The following is a 23904-nucleotide window of genomic DNA, read 5'->3' as shown; positions in this document are numbered from 1 at the left end:
GTATTACTGCTATTTTCTGAGGATAGGGGAAGAATCTTTGTTATGAAACCTTCATACACCTTTATATGTTAGTGATTAGCATAGTGCCTTCCCCTTAATAGGACCTGATCATAAATATTATTTGAATGACTCTATTGAGTTAGAAGTAAAATTATTTTTTAAAAATATATGTCATTAGAGATCTCTCTAAACTGAGATATACACATTTATGTGTTCTATATAGTTAGCAAAAAATGGAGGTAGGCAGAAGTTAGTAGAAACTAAGAAAAGCTTACATTCCATTCTATTGTGAGAAATCTTGTGGTTTCATGGTTTTGTATCTCCAGGAGTAGCAAGAGTACTTGGAGGAAATGTTTTTCTAGCACCATTTGGGATTATTTGTAACAAATAGCTTAAAGGAAGATATCCAAAATGTTAATCATCTGGACCCACTTCGGAGAATCTTTTGGACAGATATGGACAAGAATAGTACAAGATAAGAAGGCACAGATGAGTTGCAATCTGTACCAATGTATAGAGTGCCCATGTGGATGAGGTCACAGGTCCAGTGCATTATTATTTGACACCCATCCTGTTAATTCTACTGGTTTTCCCAGTTTTCACCTTCACTGAAGGTCATGACTCTTTACCCTTGGAAAGTGATAATGTCATTCACCATCAATGGCATCAAACCATTTTACACTCTCAGTTAATCTGGATTATTCTAGGCTGAGATGAGCAAAATCTATCCCAGTTAATTTTTTTTTCTGTATTATTGCTTACCTTTATGAATTCAAGCTTCTCCTCATGGCAGATCTCTTCAATTGTTTCCATCAGTTCCTTACAAGTGTCAAGATTTTCACCACAATTGACCAACTGTTCATACAATGCTTCTATTTTCTCTCTCTTCTTTTCCCCTAAAGCTTGCATTTTTTCTTCATATTTCTGAGCAAGAATTTCCAAGATCTCATTATAATGCAACTCAAAGTTCTGCTCCTGTCTTCCAAAATTCTCCTGTAAGATATTTGAGATAAGTTGTTTTAGTTTACCTAACTGCAAGTCATAAAAATTTAAGCCATAGTTTTAGTTAAATACTTTAAAATGTTCAGTTTTTGAATTTAAAAAGGATTTTAAGATTAATTCAAACTCTCAGTATGTAGAAAAGGAAAACTAAGACTTGATTAATTAAAGGTGGTTAATGGAAGACAAAGTTCTTTTTATTCCTGGTCCTAGTAAGTCAATAAACATTTATTAAATACTTACTGTGTTGCCAGGCACTGTGCTAAACATTGGAGACACAAGAAATAGCAAAAGATAGTCCTTGCTCTAAAGGAGCTGACAGTTTAATGGGAGAGACACCATGCAAACAACTATTACAAACAAGCTATAGACAAGATAAATTGGAAATAATCAACCAAAGGGAAGCATTTTAATAAAGGGAGATTGGAAACAGCTTCTTGTATAAGGTATAAGGTGGGAGACAGTGAAAATGCCTGGGATCTGGAAAAGGATATCTTTAGAGACAGTGAAATAGCATAATGAATAATGCTCTGAGCCTGGTCAGGAAGACTTAAATTTGACTCAGATGCTTATTAGCTGTGTGATCCTGGGCAAATAACTCCTATGTTTCAGTTTCCTCATCCATAAAATGGGATTGATAATAGTGTCTCCATCTCAATTCTGTTGTGAGGATCAAGTGAGATAATATTGGCAAAGCACTTAGCACAGTGTCTGGCACACAGTAGGTGTTAAATGTTTCATTCCTTCCTTAGAGATTAATTATTGCATCCTCTATATTTTGCAGATGAAGAAAGCAGGTGTAAAAAGGTTAAGAATTTATCCAAGGTTACAAGGTAGTAAGTGGCAGAGCCAGAATAAAAATCCAGGTCTTCATACTCCAAAAGGAATGATCTCAGGGATGGAGGGAGAGGAGAAAAGGTTGGGGAGAGGAGTGGGAGGGTGGGCAAGATCATAAACCCAACCCACTTTCTGACCATTCCAGAAACAACATAAAGCAAGGATTACATAGCTTTATAAATAACAAGGTGTCATAGTGGATAGAGTGCCAAGTCTAGAGTCGGGAAGATTCATCTTTCCAAGTTCAAGTTTAACCTCAGACACTTCCTAGTTGGTTGTATGACACTGAGCAAGTCACCTAATCCTGTTTGCCTCAGTTTCCTGATCTGTAAAATGAACTAGAGAAAGAAATGAAAAACTACTCCAGTATCTTTGTCAAGAAAACCCCAAATGGGATCACAAAGAATTGGATACAACTAAACAGCAACAATAATTGAAATCATTTGAATTAGTTTCTATTCTCAATGGATGCTGAGGCTCATTCGAATTAAGGGACTTGATCAAGGCTATCCAGTTACATTATTGGCAAAACCTGAACTTAGGACTAGTTCTCCCAAATTTGATTGCAGCATTTCTCTACTATATAACCTTGAATGCTATCAAGGTCAGATTCTATCAGTTTCTCATTGGGAAACTCAGTTGTGAAACCTTTGAAGTGTAGTTTATATAATGTTAAAAAACCAACATTTACTTACAGAAGTATCTAACTTCCAATCTCTATTTTGGCTATTGAAATGTATTTCCTATAATTTCATCTTCTGGAAGAATGAAGAAAGGATTTTCAATGCTCTTTCCCACGCTTTCAGAGAGTTAGAGATTTAATCATAAAATCTTAGAATCAGAAGGAGGCCTCTTTAATGTTTCCTGATAACGTATTTTCTATCATTTGCACCAATGAACACACATTTACCAACAGTGCTATGCTAGGGGCAGTGGATGCCACAACAGTAGACAGTCTCTGCACCTAAAGAGCTTATGATCTCATTGAAAAAATAAGACTAAAAAACACAATACAATTATAATCCCAGATAAGGCGGCACATAATTGAAGTACTAATTTTATGGAGCTGCCAGGGGAAAAGGGAGAGATAGCTCACTGTGAGCTGCAGAGATAAGGACAGGCCTTGTGGAGGGGATGGAAAGTGATATAAGTCTTGAAGAATAAATAGGCTCTAGTAAAGTTAGGGGAAAGGGAATGAGTCAGAAGGAATAACATGAGCAAAAAGTCAGAGGTGAATCTATTTATGGTTTCTTTTGAGGGGAGCTAGATTGGCTAAAGTAGAAAGTTTACATGGAGAAACAATTAAAGAGAGAAGATTAGATGTGTAGGAGGGACTGAAAAAGATTGTAGACACCCTCAAAGATCAGATTGTGAAGTGTCTTATTTTTATTTTTTTTAAATTCTTCTATACATATTTTCACATTTATCATGCTATATAAGAAAAATCAGATCAAAAAGGAAAAAAAATGAGAGAAAAAAAAACAAGCTAACAACAAAAAGGTGAAATTACTATTTGTGATCTATATTCAGTCTCCACAGTTCTTTTTCTGGATGCAAATAGCTCTCTCCATCCCAAGTCTATCGGAATTGACCTGGATCACCTCATTGTTGAAGAGTCATGTCCATCATAGTTGTTCATGTGAAGTGTTTTAGAAGTCAAACTAAGAGGCAGCTAGGTGGCGTAGTGGATGGAGCACCAGCCCTGAAGTCAGGGGTATCTGAGTTCAAATCTGGTTTCAGACTAGTTATATGACCCTTGGGCAAATCACTTAACCCCAATTGCCTCAGCAAAAAAAAAAAAAAATCAAACTAGAGTTTGTATTTTATCCTAAAAACAAGTTCCTATTAGCCATTTCCAACTGATACAACTCAGAATAAACAATGACTAAAACAATTCTTTATTATGTTCTAAAACAGAACTCTGTAGCCCATCTATAACCCACCAATTTTGCAATTTTCCCATTTCTGACTAAGGTCTTATCTTCCTCTTTCACTCATTCTATTTACAACCTTAGGGTCACCTTTGAATTGCAACTTGCCCTTGCTATGTATCCAGCCTTGTTAATTCTACCTGAAGGATATCTCTCATTCTCACATCGCCGCTACTCTTTTTCAGGCTTTCATCAGTTTTTGCCTAACTAAAGCTGTAGTAGAGCTGATTGTTAAATTTTTAGTGTGACTATTTACACCTAGAAAATTGGCCAGCTATATATCTGGGCTTGATTTATTATTTTGGTGATTGTCTAGACTTAAAAAAGTATTGAAAAAATATAAATAGGGCAAATTAAACTTAAAAATGTGTTGTGGGGATATTACTTCCTCCTTCAGCCATTTGTTAAATATACACTAGCATATATACCCTTACTGACTAATTCCCAAAGTCTTCAAATTGGTTTCCCTACCTCCAATCTACCCCCTTGCCCATTTCTAGTGGTGGTCTGAATACTGTCATTCCTTCTGCTCCAAAAGCCCCAGTGCTCCCCTTTTACCTCTATGATGAAATACAAACAGTCATTTGGCATTAAAAGTCTTTCACAACTTATCTCCGACCTACTTTTCCAGACTCATTACAAATTATTACCTAATCTGTGCACTATGAAATGTCAAACTGTTATTTATTATTCTTCATATGTGACATTCTATCTCTGGTTTCCACACACTATGTACTTACCTTTTAGAATTCAAAGTCCTTTACTCCAGGTTTCACCTGATTTTTCCAGTTTCTAGTGACTGCCTCTCAAGTACTCTTGTGTTTGGGGTATGTGTGTGTGTGTGTGTGTATGTATAATCTGATTATATGTGTACATGTTGTTTCTCCTAATTGACTGTAAAAGCCTTGAGGGAAGGAGCAGAATGTTTTTTTTTTTCTCTTTGTATCTTTAACTTTTTAATTGTTTTACTAAATAAATCAATTAGCCTTTTCAAGTCTCATTTGGCCTATAAATAGGGATAATGATGGGTATTAGTGACTAAATAAGGTAATGTGTGTAAATTGTTTTGCAGACTTTCAAGTGCTCTATGTAGTCAGCTGTGAGTATTATTACTAAATCAATCATTTATTAAATATCTACTTCATGACAGGCACAAATACAAAGAAAAGACAAAAACAGTTCCTGCCTCCAAAGAGCTCCCATTCTACTGGAAGAAATAACATGGATATAAATTGGTACATACAAGATTTTTCAGAGAAGATGGAAGTTAATGTCAGAGGGAAAGGCACTAACAGTAGGAAAGACTTTCAACAGAAGGTGGCATTTGAGCTGAATCTGAGTGATTCTGGGAGATGGAGATGAGGAAAGAGAGCCTTCCAGGAATGGGGGACAGCCCGCAGTAGAACCCAAGCTCAAAAATGGAATATGGAGCATTGCAAATGAGAAATACTAATAGGACAGTATTATATGGGCACTGTCTGTGTCACAAGGTTGTTCTGAATATTAAATGAGATAAGTATATGAAAGCACTTGGAAAACATAAAGGACCATACAAATGTAATATATTAATAGTAGCCAAATACATTTTAACTATGTATATTTCCCATTGGGAAGGAGGAACTGATCTTCCTGAATTGAAGTGTTTCCCATTCCAATCCACTGATACATTTCCTAAATGTCATTTCTTTAATTCTCTCCCTTAAATATCATTTTTCATTATCTCATTTTATAATCTTGACAGTAATATAATGATCCAAGACAGTTCCAAAGGATTCAAGATGAATCTATTCACATACAGAAAGAACTGATGGAGTCTGAATGCAGATCAAAGCATAATATTTTCACTTTCTTTATTTTTTCATGTTTTTCTCCCTTTTGGCCTATTTCCTCTTTCACAACATAACTGACATAGAAAGATATATACATGACTCCCCATATATAATTGATATCAAATCGCTTACTATTTTAGGGAGGGGTGTGGAAGGGAGAAAAAAATTGAAACTCAACTTTTTAAATGAACAATAAAATTTGTCTTTAAATGTATTGAAAAAATACTACTAAAAACAATAATTTTAGAACTCAAAGAGACCTTACAGAAAGCCTCATGTGTGCTCCTCAATTTCACTGATGGGAAAGCCAGGAGATAGTAGTTAGGTAGTATGATATAGGATATAGGATATTAGACTTAGAATACCTAAAGAAGACTCAAGTTCAAATCATGCTCCAGATACTTACTAGCTAAGTGACCCTGGGTAAATCCCTTTAAGAATTTACAGCCTCAGTTTCATAATCTATAAAATGGAGATAATAACTACCTCAGAATTGCTGTTATAACCAAATAAGATGTGTAAAGTATTTTTCAAAGCTTAAGGGGCTATACAAATGTTGGGATGGGAGGGAACTGAGATCCAGAGTGATGCATTTACCCAAGGTCATATGACTAATTAATGACAGACTAGGACTAGAATATGATTCTCAGGATAATTCTTTCTCCATATTTTACTGTATTCTCTCATACTTGACATCAGCCTGGAATTGGACTTTTGGAAGAGGAAGATCATTCACTAAAGAAGAGAGGAACAAATTCATAAATCCCATAGGTCCACCAGTCAGATATTCTCAAAATCCAAAGGTGAGAACAGTCAGTTTATCTGTCAAGTGCAACAACAATGTGAGTTTGCATCAGGCATGCAGATAATTTTTGAAAAGATCTTAGGTAAAGCAGGCCTGAGCGCTGTAGGTCAACAAATTAAATGACTACATCTGTGTCTGATCCAGTAAAAGTTTAATTAGGTTCTGGGCAGAAGTAACAGGTTGTGAATGAAGAGATAAGCAGAAGGGGGCTGGATGGCAAGGATTGTACCAGGTGGGGCTAATTTGCTTTAATCAGTCACTGCCCTTTGGAACTGCAGAGCTCAAAGCCAGGGTACCACATTGTGCTGGCTGAGCCTTAGCTGTGTGATGAAAGGTTTACTGATATATGTTAAAATGCACTAAATCTTCCCCTAATTCCTTCCCTTCCTCCCCACAGTCAAGATATTTGGAGGTACCCTGTTTCTCAGAGCTAAGACCCAGAAAGCAGGCTATTCCCTAAGCTTGACATTACAAAAATCCTTTGCAGGCGGAGTGATCTCACTCTCTAGCAAAAGTGTATTATTTTGACCAGCACCAGGTGTTCACTGAGGGATTTATGATTTTCATATTTAGATTTGTTGGAGGTCCTCTTATTTCCCAGAACCTGAGAACTATCCATCACATCTTTTGACATGCTCACAAACCCTTTCTTGTAACTGCTAAGTGAACTGAACCAGGTACTACAATCCTGTTCCTACCATACTAACTCTGATGCTCAACTTGGAGACTATTCTACAGGAGCCAGGAACACCTGTATTGCTCATTCAGTAGCCTGTTGGGAACTGGTACACAAGACATAAGAATGATTGTGTCATGGTCCAGCCCACTTGTGGTTTTTTACGTATATAAGTCCTGTCTTTGCCCCAGGATGGTAAACCCTCCTTCACAGGAAAGGGGCTTCTGCTTGCAAGTGTTTTCCTTTGGTATAGATGGCAACCTCTCTTATGATTCTCTTTCCCTGAAGGAAACCTTGCACTATAATTTGCTATTATAAGTTTTTACTGGTGCATAGAGCTGTGACTAGCTGTTTTATCCCCTGGGATCATAGCATGTCCAAGGTAGGGGAGAAGAAAATTCTCAGATCAATTTTATAACTTATAATTATGAAAATAATGTAATAATCATTAAGAAAAATCCAGTGGAATGTGGCTCAAAACATAGTATTTTCCCTTTTGTTGTTGTTTGTTTGTTGTTGTTTTCTTTATCATTTCCCCCCTTTCATCGAATTTTTCTTGCATAGCATGATGAATATAGAAATATGCTTAGAAGAATACACATGTTTAATCTATATCAAATTGTTTACTTTTTAGGGAGGTGGAAAAGAGAGAGAAAGAGAAAATTTTGGAACACAAGGTTTTGCAAAGGTGAATGTTGAAAACTATCTTTGCATGTATTTGGAAAAATAAATATTATTTTTAAAAAAGAGGAAAAATCTAGTGGAGTGGGAGAGGGAATTAATTGCTATCACAACTGTACTTTGTGCTGTAAACAATTTTGGTGTTCCAGGGCATATTTCTGTTCACTCTGTCCTAGTTATAGCTTTGCTGATTGAGAAACAATACAATATAGGATTGGAAAACTCTTAATGTCTCTAAAAATGCTTCATTAATATATTTAATATGTTCTTTTACATGGTGGGGAGATTTCAAATGAAAATAGTGAATTATTCCCTCATGGAGGCATTGCTTTTAGCAGTTTGCTGGCCTGGGCTTTCCTCCTTGAGTTAAAGTTTGGTGAAATTGCTGAGTGGCCAGCATTTTCTCTCACTGACAGCTGTTAAATGTCAGGGGTTTACAGATAGAGGAGTAATATGACAGATGCCTCAGAAGCACAGATAAGTCCCCGGAACTAGGAGTGGAGAGGGGATTCTGTATGATTCATATAGCCAAAACACAGATATCACCTCTCAGATCAGATTCTTGCCCCTACCACCCACTAGTTCTAGAAAGTAATTATGGTAATATAGCTAGGCTTTTTAATAGACAGCTCAGTTTCTTCATATGTAAAGTGAAAGAGTGGAACTAGATGTACTTTAAGTTCCTGTCCAGCTATAAACATCTATAACAGGATACTATCACTTATTGCTTCTACTCATTGCATTGTGAGTGTGCAGTCATTTAGCTCAACTGTCTAAATCTATAACCAGGAAGCACTTTAATTACCACTTTCATTAAATAGTGGGGCAGCATATGCTAGTTTAAGTCATAAGACAATGGAGCATAGTAAATGGGTGGGACTTAATTTTAGTATGTGGTAGAAGGAAACACAGAAAAGTCACTTTTATCAACAGCATATGGATTTTAGGGGTAACTGATCTGTCACCTTCACAGCAATTCCAGAGGCTTGACCCTTCCTCTTCCCCAGTATAATACTGAGGAGCATACTCTAGTGTCAGAGAACCTGGATTGTCTCTGATGTTTACTATCTGTGTGACCCTGAGCACTTAACTTCCTTATACCTCAGTTTCCTTATCTGTAAAAATCAGGGGTTGTACTGGAATGTCTTCTGAGTGTATATTTAGCTTAAGTGTATATAACATCCAACAGGTAAAGGGGAGAGAGGAGCATTAATTTCTTTGTCTCCCCTGGTCTCTATTACAATCAGATCTATGTTGAGTCGATATATTAACCCACCAATTATTGATTTTTAAAAGGCACATAATAGTGGGTTAGTTTAAAAAAAACTCAAAAAACTAGTTCTCTTACCTCTACGGTAATGAAAACTTCCTCCAAATGACTTGCAAAGTTTTCCATTTGAATAATCTGCTCTTCCAATTTGAACATGTTTTTATGAATTTCCTCCTGTCAAACAAAAGAGTTATGAGTGGCAATTGGAATGTTCTTTAAATAGAAACAGGAAGAAAAAAGTGTCTTATTTACCCGGGCATTTTCTGCTGCGGTGTTAAGCTGGGTCACTTCATGATCCTTGTGCTCACCAAAAAGATTGTCAAAAGCTCTGATTGGAATTTTGCAGGTGACACAGAAAACATCGGGGGCTTCTTCTTCATCCTCTTCTTCTGGGATGACATAGCACTCATATTCCTCACTGGAACGGCCCCGAGTGTACCTGTAGGCTTCCCTCAATTCCTGGTAGTGACCTCGAGAGCCCCAGGTGGGGAATCCGTCATCCTCTTCATCTTCTGCTTCCCCCAGATATTGCCAGTCTTTCTCTTCTCTCCCTGGTTCTCTCCTCTTTGGAACTATATGGGGTCTGAGGGAAGAAGTTGCTGACTGGTAATCTGAACCCCCAGACCGGAGCACACTCCCTACTTCAATCTCACCCTCCAGCTCCTTATCATCTTCAACTCCATAATAACTGGCCAGTTCTTCTACTTCCTTTTGATCATGGGCGGCCATACTTAATTCTGGGGTCCTCTCACCTCTCTTTGGTTCTTTCAGGACTTCTCCTCTCATTTGAATTTTTTCTTCTGGAAAGATTTTCAGTCTGTCTTCAGAGTCATAGAGATCCATGTGATAAAAGTTGAAGCTCTGGTCAGCAGTAGGACTAGTGGCTGAGTCCCGGGTATACGCTGGAGCCCTGCCAGTTCTTTCCTCCATGGCAGCAACAACCCAGGAATGAATGCCTGCTCTTCCTGGCCTTTCCAGATAAATGGTAGAGATTTTCTTGGTCCTGGACAGTAAAGAAGATGAAATGTTAATATGTCTGGAATCCACTAGTTCCAAATTTTTGGTGGATTTCATAGATGACTTGTAATCATCCCCATTAGAATGTTTGTCCCTTGAGAGCAGGAACAATGTTTTTTGCCTCTTTCTGCATCCTAGCAAGGTGCCTGGTACATAGTATGGCCTTAATAAATTTTAGTGAGTGACTTTCACTTTACACAATCAATAAGAAAAGAGTTAGCTATGTATAGTGGGTCCTAATGAAAATCATATGGCCTGGAGAATGTTCAAAGTTCTTAGGAGAGAATCTTGTTTTCTAGAATTGTACAACTGTGTTTTGGACAAGATCCCACTAAAAATGCAAGAATACCATGATGAAATTGCTAGAGGACCAGAATTTGCCAAAATATAGATCCAGACTATATTTTATAAATGATTCTCACTTAAAGATCAGTCAACGCACAAGTCTGGAATGATATTCACTGATAAAGTATAAGATTTTCATAAGCAAATATCACTGACTGACTTTTAAAAATCTACTCCAGCATATATTCTAATGCTATATCTCACTTTAAAATGTCAAAATCTCCTTTCTGAACATACATAGTCAGCAAACTAAGAAATTGTAAAATATCTTGTTTTTCAAGAGCCTCATTTCTGAACACAATTTATTCCCAAACCATATTGATGAAACTGGTCTCTTTGAGTCTGGTCACCCAGTTTTATTCTGATGGGTGTTGGAAATTAAAGAAGAATAAGAACAATTTGGCTGTTCTTCAAAGTATTCATGCTGCAGAATCCCATGAAATAAAATCTCTGGTATCTGGAAAATTGTTCTTATCAGCATAGACAATGTCATACATTTACCTGTTGTTTGCAGAGCTTTTGTACACAGAAAAGGACAACTTTTTCTAATTGGTTTCAATCTATTTTTTGTATGCCTGAACTTCTGCAGAAACTTCATACTTTTGCAAGAATAACTATCCCATTGTTAGACAATTCAAAACCTCACCTTGAAGAACTAAGATGTGTCTGGTAATATCTTTGTTCTCCTTAAAAGGCCTGCACCAAAGCCTCATTGACATTCTGAAAGACTATACCAAGGAATGGTGTTCTTTGGCAGCCTATCAAAATATGTCATTTTTAAAGTGTCTTCTGCCTAGAATTCTGCTAAAAATTTAAAGATAATAAGGAGCTTGTTGATAGTTTGGGGTTGGAACTATGTCTTCTAATAATGGTAATAATGAAAACTTTGTAGCCTTGACTTAAGGTCTTGAGGAGAAAATGTACCAATACAAATCTTTGAAATCATGAGCAAGATTTGAAAAAGAAAATAGCTTGAAATGATGAAAGATAATCTTACATGATTCATTAGCAAACACTTTAAGATAAGAAGGAGTGTGAAAGCTAACAGAAGTAGAAATGGATTCCCAGTATCCTGTCTTCTCTTTTTGATTCAAACTCCAGATAGTTGCTAAAATAATCTTCCTTAAGTACATGTGACCATTTCACTCTGTTCAAGAACTTTCAGGGTCTATTTCTTTTAGCATAAAATACAAACCTCTGCTTGGCATTTAAATCCTTTTGCAACCTGTACTTTTTTCAGCTTTATTTAGCATCATTCCCCTTCATATACTCTACAGTCTGGTCAAACTAATCTACTTGCTGTGACTCAAACTTGTCATTCCATCTCCCACCTCCATGACTTTGTACAAGCTGTGCCCCATGCCTAGAACGCATGCCTTTCTCAAGAAGCCTTTCCTGATCCCTCTACTTGTTAGTTCTCTCTTGCCTTAAAGTCTTATGTATATATTATTCTATTGATAAGTTGTAACCTCTGGAAAGAATGCAAACTCCTTGAAGGCCAGGATCATTATCATCATAGCAACAACAACTAAGATTTATGAAATTTGTAAAGTATTTTACATATATAATTTCTTTTGATCCTCACAACAATCCTGTGAGGTAGCTGCTAATATTATTCCTAATTTATAAATGAGAAAATTGAGGCTGAAATAATGACTTGTGGTCATAGGGCTAGTAAGAGTCTGAGCAGGATCTGAACTTGTCTTCCTGGCTCCAAGTGGAACACTCTGTCCACTGAATCACCCAACTGCCTCACACATAATAAATATGTTTTCATATAGAAATACTCAATAAATACTTGTGAGGTTGGATGGAAATTGGTCTGTTACATTAATTATTTATAAATAATATAATGAATGTCACTGAAAGTTCAAAGGATGCTGAGGAAGTCAGGGAAAAGTTCTAGAAAGTAAGAAAACAATCTAAAAGGTAGTTTCAGCCTGAAATTCAATCATTCATTTTATTTAAAAAAAAAAACAATTGGGATACTTGCAACTGCATGTTTTATGCTCCCTTTTTATAATATAGAAGTGGCATGGTATAGGGGGAAAAGCAAGGACCTCAGGTGGAACCAAGATTCTGCTATTAATAAATCATTCAATTCTTTGGGATTGGTTTTATTATCTGTAAAATGAGATGGTTTGAAGACATGAGTTCTAACGTCTACTTTCACTATGAATAATATTAGGCAAATGACAAGAAAGCAAACTGATATTTATGGTTTTCAAAAAAATTTTGGGGTGCCTCCCAAAGTCAACCTAATATTCAGTCCTGTAAGCCACGCTTTCTAAATATAAATTTCAGGACAATCATTGATGTTCACAATGATGGACGCATAACAATTATTTTAGTTAATTTTGTTATTGTCTTTACTCTTTTGGTCTGGATCCATGATTTCATCCAGTGGCATAGGAAATTATCTCAGTGCAGCTCAGCAACTATTCTGCATCTTATATAGTTTTAGAGAGTTGACTACTTACTGTGTTCAAGAACTTTTTTTCCTAGAAACTGTGAAGGATGCAAAGAAAAAGATGCCTTTAAAAAGCCTTTTTTATTTTTTTAAGTTACAAAATTAAGAAATTTTTCAAAAAATTAAAATTGAGTGAAATTGGTATCCATCATTAGGATACTGAAAAACATTAGGAAAAAAACAGCTTTATTCTCACTACAACAGTTGCCAAATATTTTAATTCTTTCCTGTTACACATGCATCCCTCCTAGGTCTGCCACTTGTCACTTACATCTGATAATGGGAGTGAGTTCAGAGTTAATTACAACCAGGATACTATTTCTGCCCTGGGCACTCAAAATGGATAGAACACTGGCTTCTTAATTGTCACCACAGGACACATAAAATTGTGGAAATCTAAAATTCATTGGTACCAAAATTCTGGAATGACCTATAGTCAATGAGCAGAGGTAAACTCTTAAATGATTTAAATGTTTGGATAAGTCACATTTAAATGTTTAAATGATTTCATTTGGGTTAGAATAGAGATGTGCTGGGAAAAAAAAATTTAACAACTGGCTTAGAAGTTTTTAATTTAATCGGTAGTGTTAACACTTTCTTAAATGTAGAAAGTCAATGAAACAATAAATCAGAACAATAGGTGATTTCCAGCCTTTGCCAATTTCTGAAGTGTAAATCCTCACATAGAAAATTTAACATTCCTGCTGGCATTAGTCTCATCCAGCTCTAGCACAACCCTGTTTAAGAGGCCATGTGATATAATGAGTAGGGGGGCCATCTGTGAAGTAAAGAACACTTGGATGCAAGTCCTGCTTTTGACACATTTGGATAAGTCAGTTAACCTCTCAGTATTCTGGGCAACTCTTAAAAACAATCCATAGCTGAGTTGCTTTTCTGCATTGGATAAAGTTTCCTCCAGTTTGCTGATGTAAAAGAGGCAAGGAAACTTGGAAATCATAGAGTACAACCTGTCCATTTTACAGGTAAGGAAACTGAAGCACAGTGATGTTGAGATTTGCCTAAATGGTAAAAATAGGACTCTAACATGGCTCCTAAAATTCCAAATTCTGAACTCTTCTCTTATAGAAAAATGGAAAACTTGACTCTCTAGAAGTCCACTACACTGATGAAATCACACATAAAAAAACTAAATTGACATACAGAGGGCTGAGGGTAGGGCTTGATATATGTGACCTTTAAGTGTCCTGTTAACAATTGAAAATAAGACAAAGTGCTAAAAGATAAAAAAAAAAAATCCCCAATGCATGAGCACTCCCTCTCATCCCCCAATAATGATAACTTTTTTGTTATAATCTCCCTCCACAGAAACATGGAACTTGAAAGCTGGAAGGGTCATCCAGCCCAACTCTACAGATGAGAAAGGTAAAGATGAATAAGAGATAATAAATTCCCTTGAATCTTAAAGGAAGACAGATAGTTAGACTATGATTGAGTGTGGCCTGAAAGCAAGATCCCTGGAACTCATGTGTCATGGTCTATGAACATTAATATAACAAAACCTAGGAACTAAGTAAACACACTAAGGAACAACAGAGAATTGGGCTGTGATAGCCATAGTCAGTCTACTGACATTCAAGTCATGGAAATCTCTCCTGGTCAAAGACTCAATTCAATTGTGGGAATTGATTGGGTTTAAGTTATAATCAATTGGTCAGTCAATAAGGATGGAGCACTGCCTATTTGCTAAGTCCTAGGGATACAAGAAATATGTTGTCTATACCCTCAAGGATTTTACGTTCTTAATAGGAGACAATATATAAATAACAGTACATTTAAGATACAGACAGAATAGATGAAAAGTAATGTCAAAGAAAAAGAAAGGGGGAGAGAAAAGCATGTAATGATGATAATAACTAGTAATAATAGCTTGCATTTATATACTTTAAAGTTCATAAAACATGTTATTAATATTTTGTCATTAGCCCCTCACAATAATCGAATAAGATAGGTACCACAGGATTATTATTACAATTTTGCAGATAATAAAATTGAGACTCAGAGAGAATAAGAGTCATGTTCACATGTAAATAGCAGAGACAGTATTTGAACTCACCTCTAACTATCTAATTCTAAAACCTGTGAGATACTACGTCTATAAGACATTAAAGACAGAATACTTTTTGTTGTACTAAATTTACTCTACATATGCCCATAAAACTAGGAAAAACACTTGAAGTAAGTTCTGATACCTTAGGTTTGTACTAAAGAAACAAAAGAAACTCAGCTACAAGCCATTCTGGTCCCTGCTTTGCCATCAATTTTCTTTCCTAGCCTTTACTCAGTTCCTTAACTACAGTTCAATCTCACTTCACAGAACAGTCCCCAAAAAGTATCAAATAAAAAAGAATTATTTCCATTTGTCCCAGAAAACACACTTCTGAGAGTCCACAATTTATAGGTTTAATTAGAAATGTCTTCAATAAATATTAACAACCTCTTGAAAAAATTGGCCAAACTTACCAAACAGCAAAGAAATACAAATGACAGTATCTCTGAGATACCACCTTTCCTAAGATGACAAAGAAAGTTAAAATCAATAAAATTCAATATTGACAGAGTTGCAGAAAAACAGGCACATAGTTCCACAAAACACTGGTAAAAGTGTGAATTGGGAGATATAGAAAAGAGCAATATACAGTAAGAAAGATCCCCTTAGACCTCCTAAAGCAAAACAGTACTTCTCTGACTATGTAAAAATAATAATAAAAGAATGATAAAACTTCCAAAAATATATAAAAGAAAAAGAAATGAGAAGGTGAATTGAAAATAAATAGTATGAATTTGTTAATATACATTTTAAAAAAAAATAATATATACATCATTTGAAGTTTGTGATATACAATCACCTTTTGTTTCATTTGGATGAATGTTTTTTGCTGGTGGATTACTAAGTCTAGAATTTTAAAAAGTAAAAGAAAAAACATTAAGTATGGAATAGCATATAAGAAGCAACATAGTGGAATGAAAAGAATTGAAATAAATACTTAGAGTTATTTCCCCAGTGGATAAATAGTCAAAGAATATGATTAGAAAGCTTTCAAAGAAAGAAATCCAGGCTATAAATCATCACATGTTTAAAAAATGCTCTAAATCACTAATAACTCGAGAAATTCAAATTAAAACAAGTTTGAGATCTCCCTTCACATTTATCAGACTGGCAAAGACAACAAAAGAATAAAATGACAAATGTTGGTAAAGCTATGGGAAAACATATATTAGTATATTGTTAGTGGACTCCAGCTACTAAGTTGGCAAAATGTATCCCCTTTGACCCAACTGTACCCCGATTAAGCCCATACCCCACCCAAAATTATAAAAATATATATATAGCAATTCTTTTATTTTTTTATTAAAGCTTTTGATTTTCAAAACATATGCATGGATAATTTTCAATTTCACTTTTGCAAAACCTTGTGGTCTAAATGTTTCCCTCCCTTCTCCCTATCCCCTCCCCTAGATGGCAAGTAATTCAATATATGTTAAACATGTGCAATTCTTCTATACATATTTCCACAATTATCATGCTGCATAAGAAATATCAGATCAAAAAGAAGAAAAAAATAAGAAAGAAAATAAAATGCAAGCAAACAACAGCAGAAAAGTGAAAATGCTATGTTATGGTCCATACTCAGTCAGTCCTTTCTCTAGGAGCAGATGGCTTTCTTCATCATAAGATCACTGGAATTGGCCTGAATCATCTCATTGTTGATAAAAGTCATGTCCATCAGAATTGATCATTGTATAATCTTGTTAGCAATTCTTTTAATGGTAGGCAAAAATGAGAGATTAAAATAGTATTTTTATATTGGGGAATGCTTAAACAAATGGTGGCTATGAATGTAATATTTTTGTGCCATAAAAAGCAATGTAATAAACAATTTCAGAATAAACTAGGAGGATCTTATGAGCTGATGAAATAACCAGAATTAGGAGAATAATTTATATAATTATAACATTAGAGGAAAAAAGATAACTTTTAAGATTTTAGAACTCTGATCAGTGATAATAAAAAAAAGAACCTGAAAGAAAAAAATAAAACATACTTTCTGACAAAGAATTAACAAACTTAAAATGAAAAAAATTTTGGACATGGCTGATGTGGGAGTTTGTTTCACCAGGCTGTTAAGTAATTTTTTTTTTTCATTGATCAATGGTAGGTATGGTAGGGGAAGGGGTTGGTAAGGGAATATAATAGAAAGGGCAGATTAATTTTTTTCATTGTTAATTTAAAAATGTAAGTAACAAACTATTAAAAAACAAAAGGACACACAATTTGAAATAAAAATATCTGTTTGAATCCAAACTTTAGTATAATAATTTTAAAAGCATTTAAACTTTCTTAAATCTCATTTTCTTCATATATAAAATGGAGATGCCATTGTTTGTACTCTCATATAGAATGGCTGTGAGAAATGCACTTTACTACCACAAAACATTATATAAAAAAGCTTATTTGGGCTAACATTTACATAGCACTTTGTTTTACAAAGTTCATTGAATCTCATTTGATCTTCACTAACACAATGAATTACTATGATTCATTTTTCATTTGAGTAAGCTAAGGCTACAAGAAGTCAAAGTCACAGATTGTCTTCAATGAGGTTATTTGAACTCAATTCTTCCTGGCTGTAAGTGTAGCATTATACCCACTATATTCTGTTTTCTCTGTGTATATATTTATGAATATACCCACACACAGATATAGTGTATGTGTGTGTATAAAGATATACATATACATACATATGGATGGATCACTGAAGACTGGAGCTCAAATTAATAATAATGGATTACATATTTGTGACAAATTTTAATCTATTATTAATTTGAGTTCCAGTCTTCAGTGCTCCATCAAAACAACTTGACTATACAGTCAAACTACTTTCTTTCTCTAGAGCTTGGAACAGTGGGGAAGAGGGAGAGAAGAGAAGCAATCCTAAAATGAAAATGGGAGAATATTTTCTGAAATTGGCATCTTCAATGAGCACATTTGGATGACATAGGATACATAAATCTGGTGATAAAAAAAATATATCTGTATGCATATGTAAAATTCATCAATAAAAACACAGCTAAATAATTGAAATATACTATGTTATAGAAACTGGTAGGATATTAAATTGGCCACTGTACTTAAAATAGACTAAAACAAGTTGTTTAAAGACTATCTTCTCACCACTTCCAAAAGCTTTCATTAGCATAGAAAAATATTCTATTTATAAGATGAGAATTTGTCACTACTACTGATTTTAAAAAGGATAAAAGTGATTTATGCCATTTATTGCCATTAAATTATACCTACATAACATATCTTTAATTAGTCATATTGCTTTTTTTTACATAAGAGAAAGTTTTTGGATTGAGTGGTTTGCTTATTCTACAAGGACAGACACATTACAATGCAGCATGCTGAAGTAAGGGTTTTAAAAAATCTAAAATGGTTTAAAAACGAGTGACTATGACTATATATAAACTTGCCTTCTAACTTAAGAATCCATAAATTCTTCTTTTAACTCAGATGACACCAAATTTCTGCAAAGAAAAAAAATAAATTCTCTTCAGTCTTTCAGTGCCAGCTTTCTGAGAGTAACTTAGGAAAACTATATTGGAGTAATTCTAGATTGCTCCTTCCCCCAAATAGTAACATGCCAACCATGAGCAAAGGAAACAAATATAGACCCAGCCCAGCTGTCCTGCAGTTTCCCCTCCTCAGGTGTCATCAGGGAGAATGTCACATGCTACAAAGCTAATTGGAAATCATGGTGTGGAACCAAGTGTTTCAAGCCCTCTGTCTAATATGTGTTTCATCTTACAAAGCATTGCTAACCTAATTCTTTCAATTGCTGTTTAGAGACTATGCTACTGGAAACTTGGGGAGGACAGAGTCTGTAAGTTAAGGAGGAGGGCTGCCTAACACCATCACTGCCCCAAATGAAAGGAGCCACATTGTCCGGAGCTCCAATATTTCAGTCCATCCATCAGGTTCATAAGTGGTCCCTCAGCTTAAGATTTTTCTAGGTGGCACTGAGATAGCAGAGTAGCAGGAGCTCCTGGGTGGCCCCCGCAACCTGGCACAAATACTGATGGTGTCTTAGTATTCCAGAGCAGCTTCCAAAGGCATCAGCTAGTAGAACTCAGGGTTAAAGAGAGAGATGGGTACAGAGAGGACTATAGGTGCCAGATAGGGTAGGGAAATAGCTGTACCCCTCAAAAGGTCCAATTCTAGGCTAGATAAGTTATGGGGGATCCTAAAATGAGAGAGGATAGTTCTGAACTTTTCTAAGAACTCATCCCAAAGTGGTCTAGAATTATGAGTAGACTAGAGAAACACAGCATCCTTCCCTCAGATCAACCTTGGCTTTGAGAGATAGCTCAGAAGCAGATACTCTTCAAAATAAAATCCAACAATATGAAGTTCCTTGGCTATATTTCAGGTCACAATCTATGGAAGTCCTGAAATTTAGGGCTACAGAGACAAGCCAGTGTGGGATAGAAAAAACACTAAACTTGTCATCAAGAGACATGAATTCAAGTACCATTTCTTCCTTTTACTAATTGTGTGACCTCAAGCAAATTATTTAATCTCTCTGAATCTGTAAAACGGTCATAGTATAACCCTTATACTACCTGCCTATTAGGGTTGTTGTTGGATTATAGATTTACAGCTGGAAGAGATCACAGATTTCAACCCTTTTGTTTTACAGTTGAGAAAACTGAAGGTTAGAAAAGCTAAATGATTTGACCAAAATTACACATCTAGTGTGTAAGATGGAATTTGAACACAGATCTTTCTTACTTCATGAACAGTACTTTATCTACTACATCATGCTATCCTTATTATTTTGTGAATTATGAAGAAATGTGACCTACCTTTTATTATTATTACTTCATAACTGGTCTGATATGATTCTCTGAGAGGTTTCAGATTATTATAGCATTAGAATATAAAATCAGAATGTTATAGCTGGAAGGAATTAAAGATGTTATCTAGCCATAGTTATCTAATCCAAGACATTTTATGTAAGGTGAACATTGCAATAGGCAAAGTAAGCTGTTCAAGATCACAAACAAATTAATGGCAAAACTGAGAATCAGAGACTCAGATCTTTTGACTCCAAGGTCAAAGCCTTCCTAAAAATTAAGTAAACAGGGGCAGCTAGGTGGTGCAGTGGATAGAGTACCAGTCCTAAAGTCAGGAGGACCTGAATTCAAATTTGTCCTCAGAGACTTAACCTTCCTAGCTGTGTGACCTTGGGAAATTGTCTCAGGAAAAAAAAAATTAATTAACTAACATGTGTACTTCTATATATTTTTCTGTAATAACCATGGGTATTTTAAAATTTCTTATGGGAATATAAAGACAAGTACTAAGTGCTTGCTCTGATATTTTCCAGACGCATTCTCAGGGTGTCATAGAAAAGTGAGTATTAAAATGGTATGTGTTTATAGATTGTCAGTTTTGGAAAGAGTAGTTGTCTTCTAGAATCCAATGTTCCTTGGCTCTTTGACAATGCTTAGAAAGCTAGGGTTAGGAGTAGGGGGTGGAGAGAGAAATAGAGTGTTCTGTTTCTTAGTCCAAATGCTTTCAGTCTGATTCTCTGCTTCTGAACAATGACAAAATTTCTCCAGATTGTTTTTTCCTTCCTGTCATCCTCTCCTCTATTTTCCTCTAAACCTTTGAATTCCCAGTGGGTGGGAAAGAAATAGGAAAGTCACATTACTGGTATTAGATGGTAATTACAGCTCTTCCATTTAATCTTTTCCACTTTGCTCCAAAAGAGAATGTGTTAGAATTGAGTAAGAGAAGATCTTTTTCTTATCGAATATGAGGGTATAGGTCTCTCTGTACAGAGCAAGAAATTATACAGCATCTTTCATGGAAATTTTAATCAGATGTTTTCATTTCTTTTAATTTAATAATATTTAAAATTTTTAATATATTTTTTAATTTAATATTTTATTTTTTTCCAATTACATGTAAAGACAATTTTCAACATTTACTTTTTGAAAAATTTTAAGTTCCACATTTTTCTCCCCTTTCCCTTCTCAACCCCAAGAGTTGAGCAAGTTGATATAGATCATATATATGTAATTGTATAAAATGTATTTCCACATTAGTCATGTTATGAAAGAAGAAAATGGACAAATGGGGAAAAATAAGCAAAAAAATGAAAATACTTTGCTTTTATCTATATTCAAAGTCTATCAGTTCTTTGAATGTGAATAGAATTTTCCATCATGCTGAGTTTTTTGGTATTGTCTTGGATACTTCTTTTTTTTAAATAAGATCCCAAATAATGAAGCAATGATTTAAATTTCTATTTATGTGGTCCTGAAAGTTATAAGCTTGTATGAAAGGAAGTCAGAATGAAAATAGCCGACTAGAAAAATGAAATAGTTGTCTACTTGCATTCAAAAGAATGTTCTTCCTTTCATTTGGAAACTTTTCTTTCCTTCTGGTTATATTTCTCAGTGACCATTTCTCTCTCACCATCAGGATCATTTTAAGGAGAATATGTCATGAAAAGTTCCACAGAACACAGTAATAATTGACATCTCAATAAGTTTTAAGGCTTGCAAAACTCTTTACTTATTTTGATAATAAAAGCTGACACCTATATAAAGCTTTGAGGTTTGTAAAGCAACTTAACATAAATTATGTGTTTATGTAATTATCATTACAGTTTAACAGATGAGAAAATTGAGGCTCAGCCTAATTAAATGATTTGCCTTTGGCAACACAACTGTAGGTGTCAGAGGCAGATCTAGATCTTCCTAACTCCATTAATAGTCCAATATCCACTATTTTCTATTGTCCTCAATCATCTATAATTGTTAAACTAGAGCGAGCCAAATAAATTACAATGAATGTGAGACAATGTGATATTTTGGAGAAAGCACTGACCTAGGAATCTACTTGTTAGCTGGACCCATGGCATTGGATATTGAACTACTCTGAACTTTAAGCTCCTCATTTGTAAAATACAGATAATGAGACCTGCCTTTTCAATCTCATAGGATTTTTCTAACATCCTAATGGCATAATGTATGTAAAACATGCTTTGTAAACTGCAAAGTGTTATATAAATTCAATTTCACACACTGATTACCCACACAAAGGCGCTGTCCTAAGTACTGGAGATACAAAGTGGAAAGGTGGGGAGAGGGGGTGGATTGCCATATTTATACAAATAAGTGTGACAGAGTAAAGTGAGATGGGGCAAAGGAAAAATCAAGAAAAGGCATTTTAGGAAAAATGTAAGGGAGAAAAGAAACAAGCATTTATTAAATACCTACTATGTGCCAGACACTGATAAGCATAGTTTACAAGTCTCTCATTTGATCCTCACAGCAACCCTTCAGGACAGGTTATTCAAATTTTACAGTTGAGGAAAATGAGGAAACAGAGGTGAAAGGACTTTCTCAGAGTTAAACAGAAAATGTCTAAGACCAAATTTTAACTTAAATCTTTCTAACTCCAAGCCCATTTCACCATTTCACCATCCATTTCACCACCAACTACCTCCTCTGAAAGAGTGAAGGGTGCCTTAAAACTGGAAAGAGAAGTGGCAGCTAAAAAAGGCTTTAAATTACAAGCTAAGGCATTGTATTTTCTTTTGGTGGCAATAGGAAGTGACTGAAAGTCTTTCATGGGCAGGCCTATGTACTAGAGAATTTATTTTGCCAGCTATGTGAAGGAAGAAGAGAGAGGAAACTAGAAACAGGAAAATAGAAGATCGATTTTCAAAAGCAGAAGTGATAAGGGACTGAGTCAAAGTCAGTAAATATTTATTCAATACCTACTATGCTAAGTAGGTGCTAACCTATTGTGCTAAGCTCTGAGGATACAAAAAAAAGTAATGCCTGCCCTCAAAAAGGTCACAATCTGATTGCTTGGTTGTTGTCCTTTGTTCTTTAAGACCAAAAATGATATCATCATGTCAGAGTTAAATTACAGTTCAACTGTGGCTGATTAGACCAATATGAGCTCAGAACCTGCTTTACCACAGGTTGGACACAAATTGTCCAGTGCCAGTGTCTCCCATGACATACAATCAATTCCAAAATTCTTTAGTAAGGCCTTGAGAGAGTCCTTAGACTGCTATTTTTGATCATCATGTGAATTCTTGCTCTGTGTGAATTCTCCATAAAATAGTCTTTTAGGTAAATGTACATTTGGCATTTCAACAATGTGACTAGTCTAATGGAGTTGTGCTCTCTGCAGTAGAGTTTGAATGTCTGGCAATTTAGCTCAAGAAAGGACCTCAGTGGTATCACTACACACCTCTCAGAATGGCTAAGATGACAGGAAAAGACAATGACAAATGTTGAAAGGGATGTGGGAAAAGTGGGACACTGATACATTGTTGGTGGAAATGTGAACTGATCTAACCATTCCAGGAAGTGATTTGGAACTATACCCAAAGGACTATCAAGCTGTGCATACTTTTTGACCCAAGCAGTGTTTCTACTGGGCTTACATCCCAAAAATTTTATAAAGAGGGGGAAAGGGATCCACATGTGCAAAAATATTTGTGTCAACTCTTTTTGTATTGGCAAGGAACTGGAAACTGAATGGATGCCCATCAGTTGGGGAAAGGCTGAATAAGTTATGGCATATGAATATTATGGAATATTATTGTTCTATAAGAAATAATCAACAGAATGATTTCAAAGAGGCCTGGAGAGATTTACATGAACTGATGCCGAATGAAATGAGCAGAATCAAGAGATCATTGTACATGGCAAAAACAAGATTATATGATGATCAATTCTGATGGACGTGGCTCCCTTCAACAATGAGATGATCCAGAACAGTTCCAATGATCTTGTAGATGAAGAGAGTCATCTACACCCAGAGAGAGGACTGTGGGAATTGACTGTAGATCACAACATTGTATTTTCGCTTTTTTGTTGTTGTTGGCTTGCATTTTGTTTCCTTTCTCATTTTTTCCCCTTTTTGATTTGATTTTTCTTGTGCAGCATGATAATTATATAAATATGTATGCACATATTTGATTTAACA

At 35.2% G+C, this 23904-nt stretch overlaps 1 protein-coding gene across 1 annotated transcript in view; it reads right to left on the bottom strand.

The window, feature by feature from the left end:
* FSD2 (fibronectin type III and SPRY domain containing 2) overlaps positions 1–18545 on the bottom strand; it is a 73134-nt gene extending 54589 nt beyond the window's left edge. The window contains exons 1-4 of the mRNA XM_012541662.2: positions 18357–18545; positions 9281–10031; positions 9107–9202; positions 763–993 (exon numbers count right to left, since the gene is read on the bottom strand). Coding sequence (XP_012397116.1) covers positions 763–993; positions 9107–9202; positions 9281–9958 — 1005 coding nt within the window. The 5' untranslated portion in view covers positions 9959–10031; positions 18357–18545. The remainder of the gene's footprint in view (positions 1–762; positions 994–9106; positions 9203–9280; positions 10032–18356) is intronic.
* Between the last annotated feature and the right edge of the window lie 5359 nt (positions 18546–23904).

The sequence above is a fragment of the Sarcophilus harrisii genome, chromosome 2 (assembly GCF_902635505.1).
Source record: "Sarcophilus harrisii chromosome 2, mSarHar1.11, whole genome shotgun sequence".
Classification (NCBI taxonomy): domain Eukaryota; kingdom Metazoa; phylum Chordata; class Mammalia; order Dasyuromorphia; family Dasyuridae; genus Sarcophilus; species Sarcophilus harrisii.
This window is presented reverse-complemented; position numbering and strand designations above follow the sequence as displayed.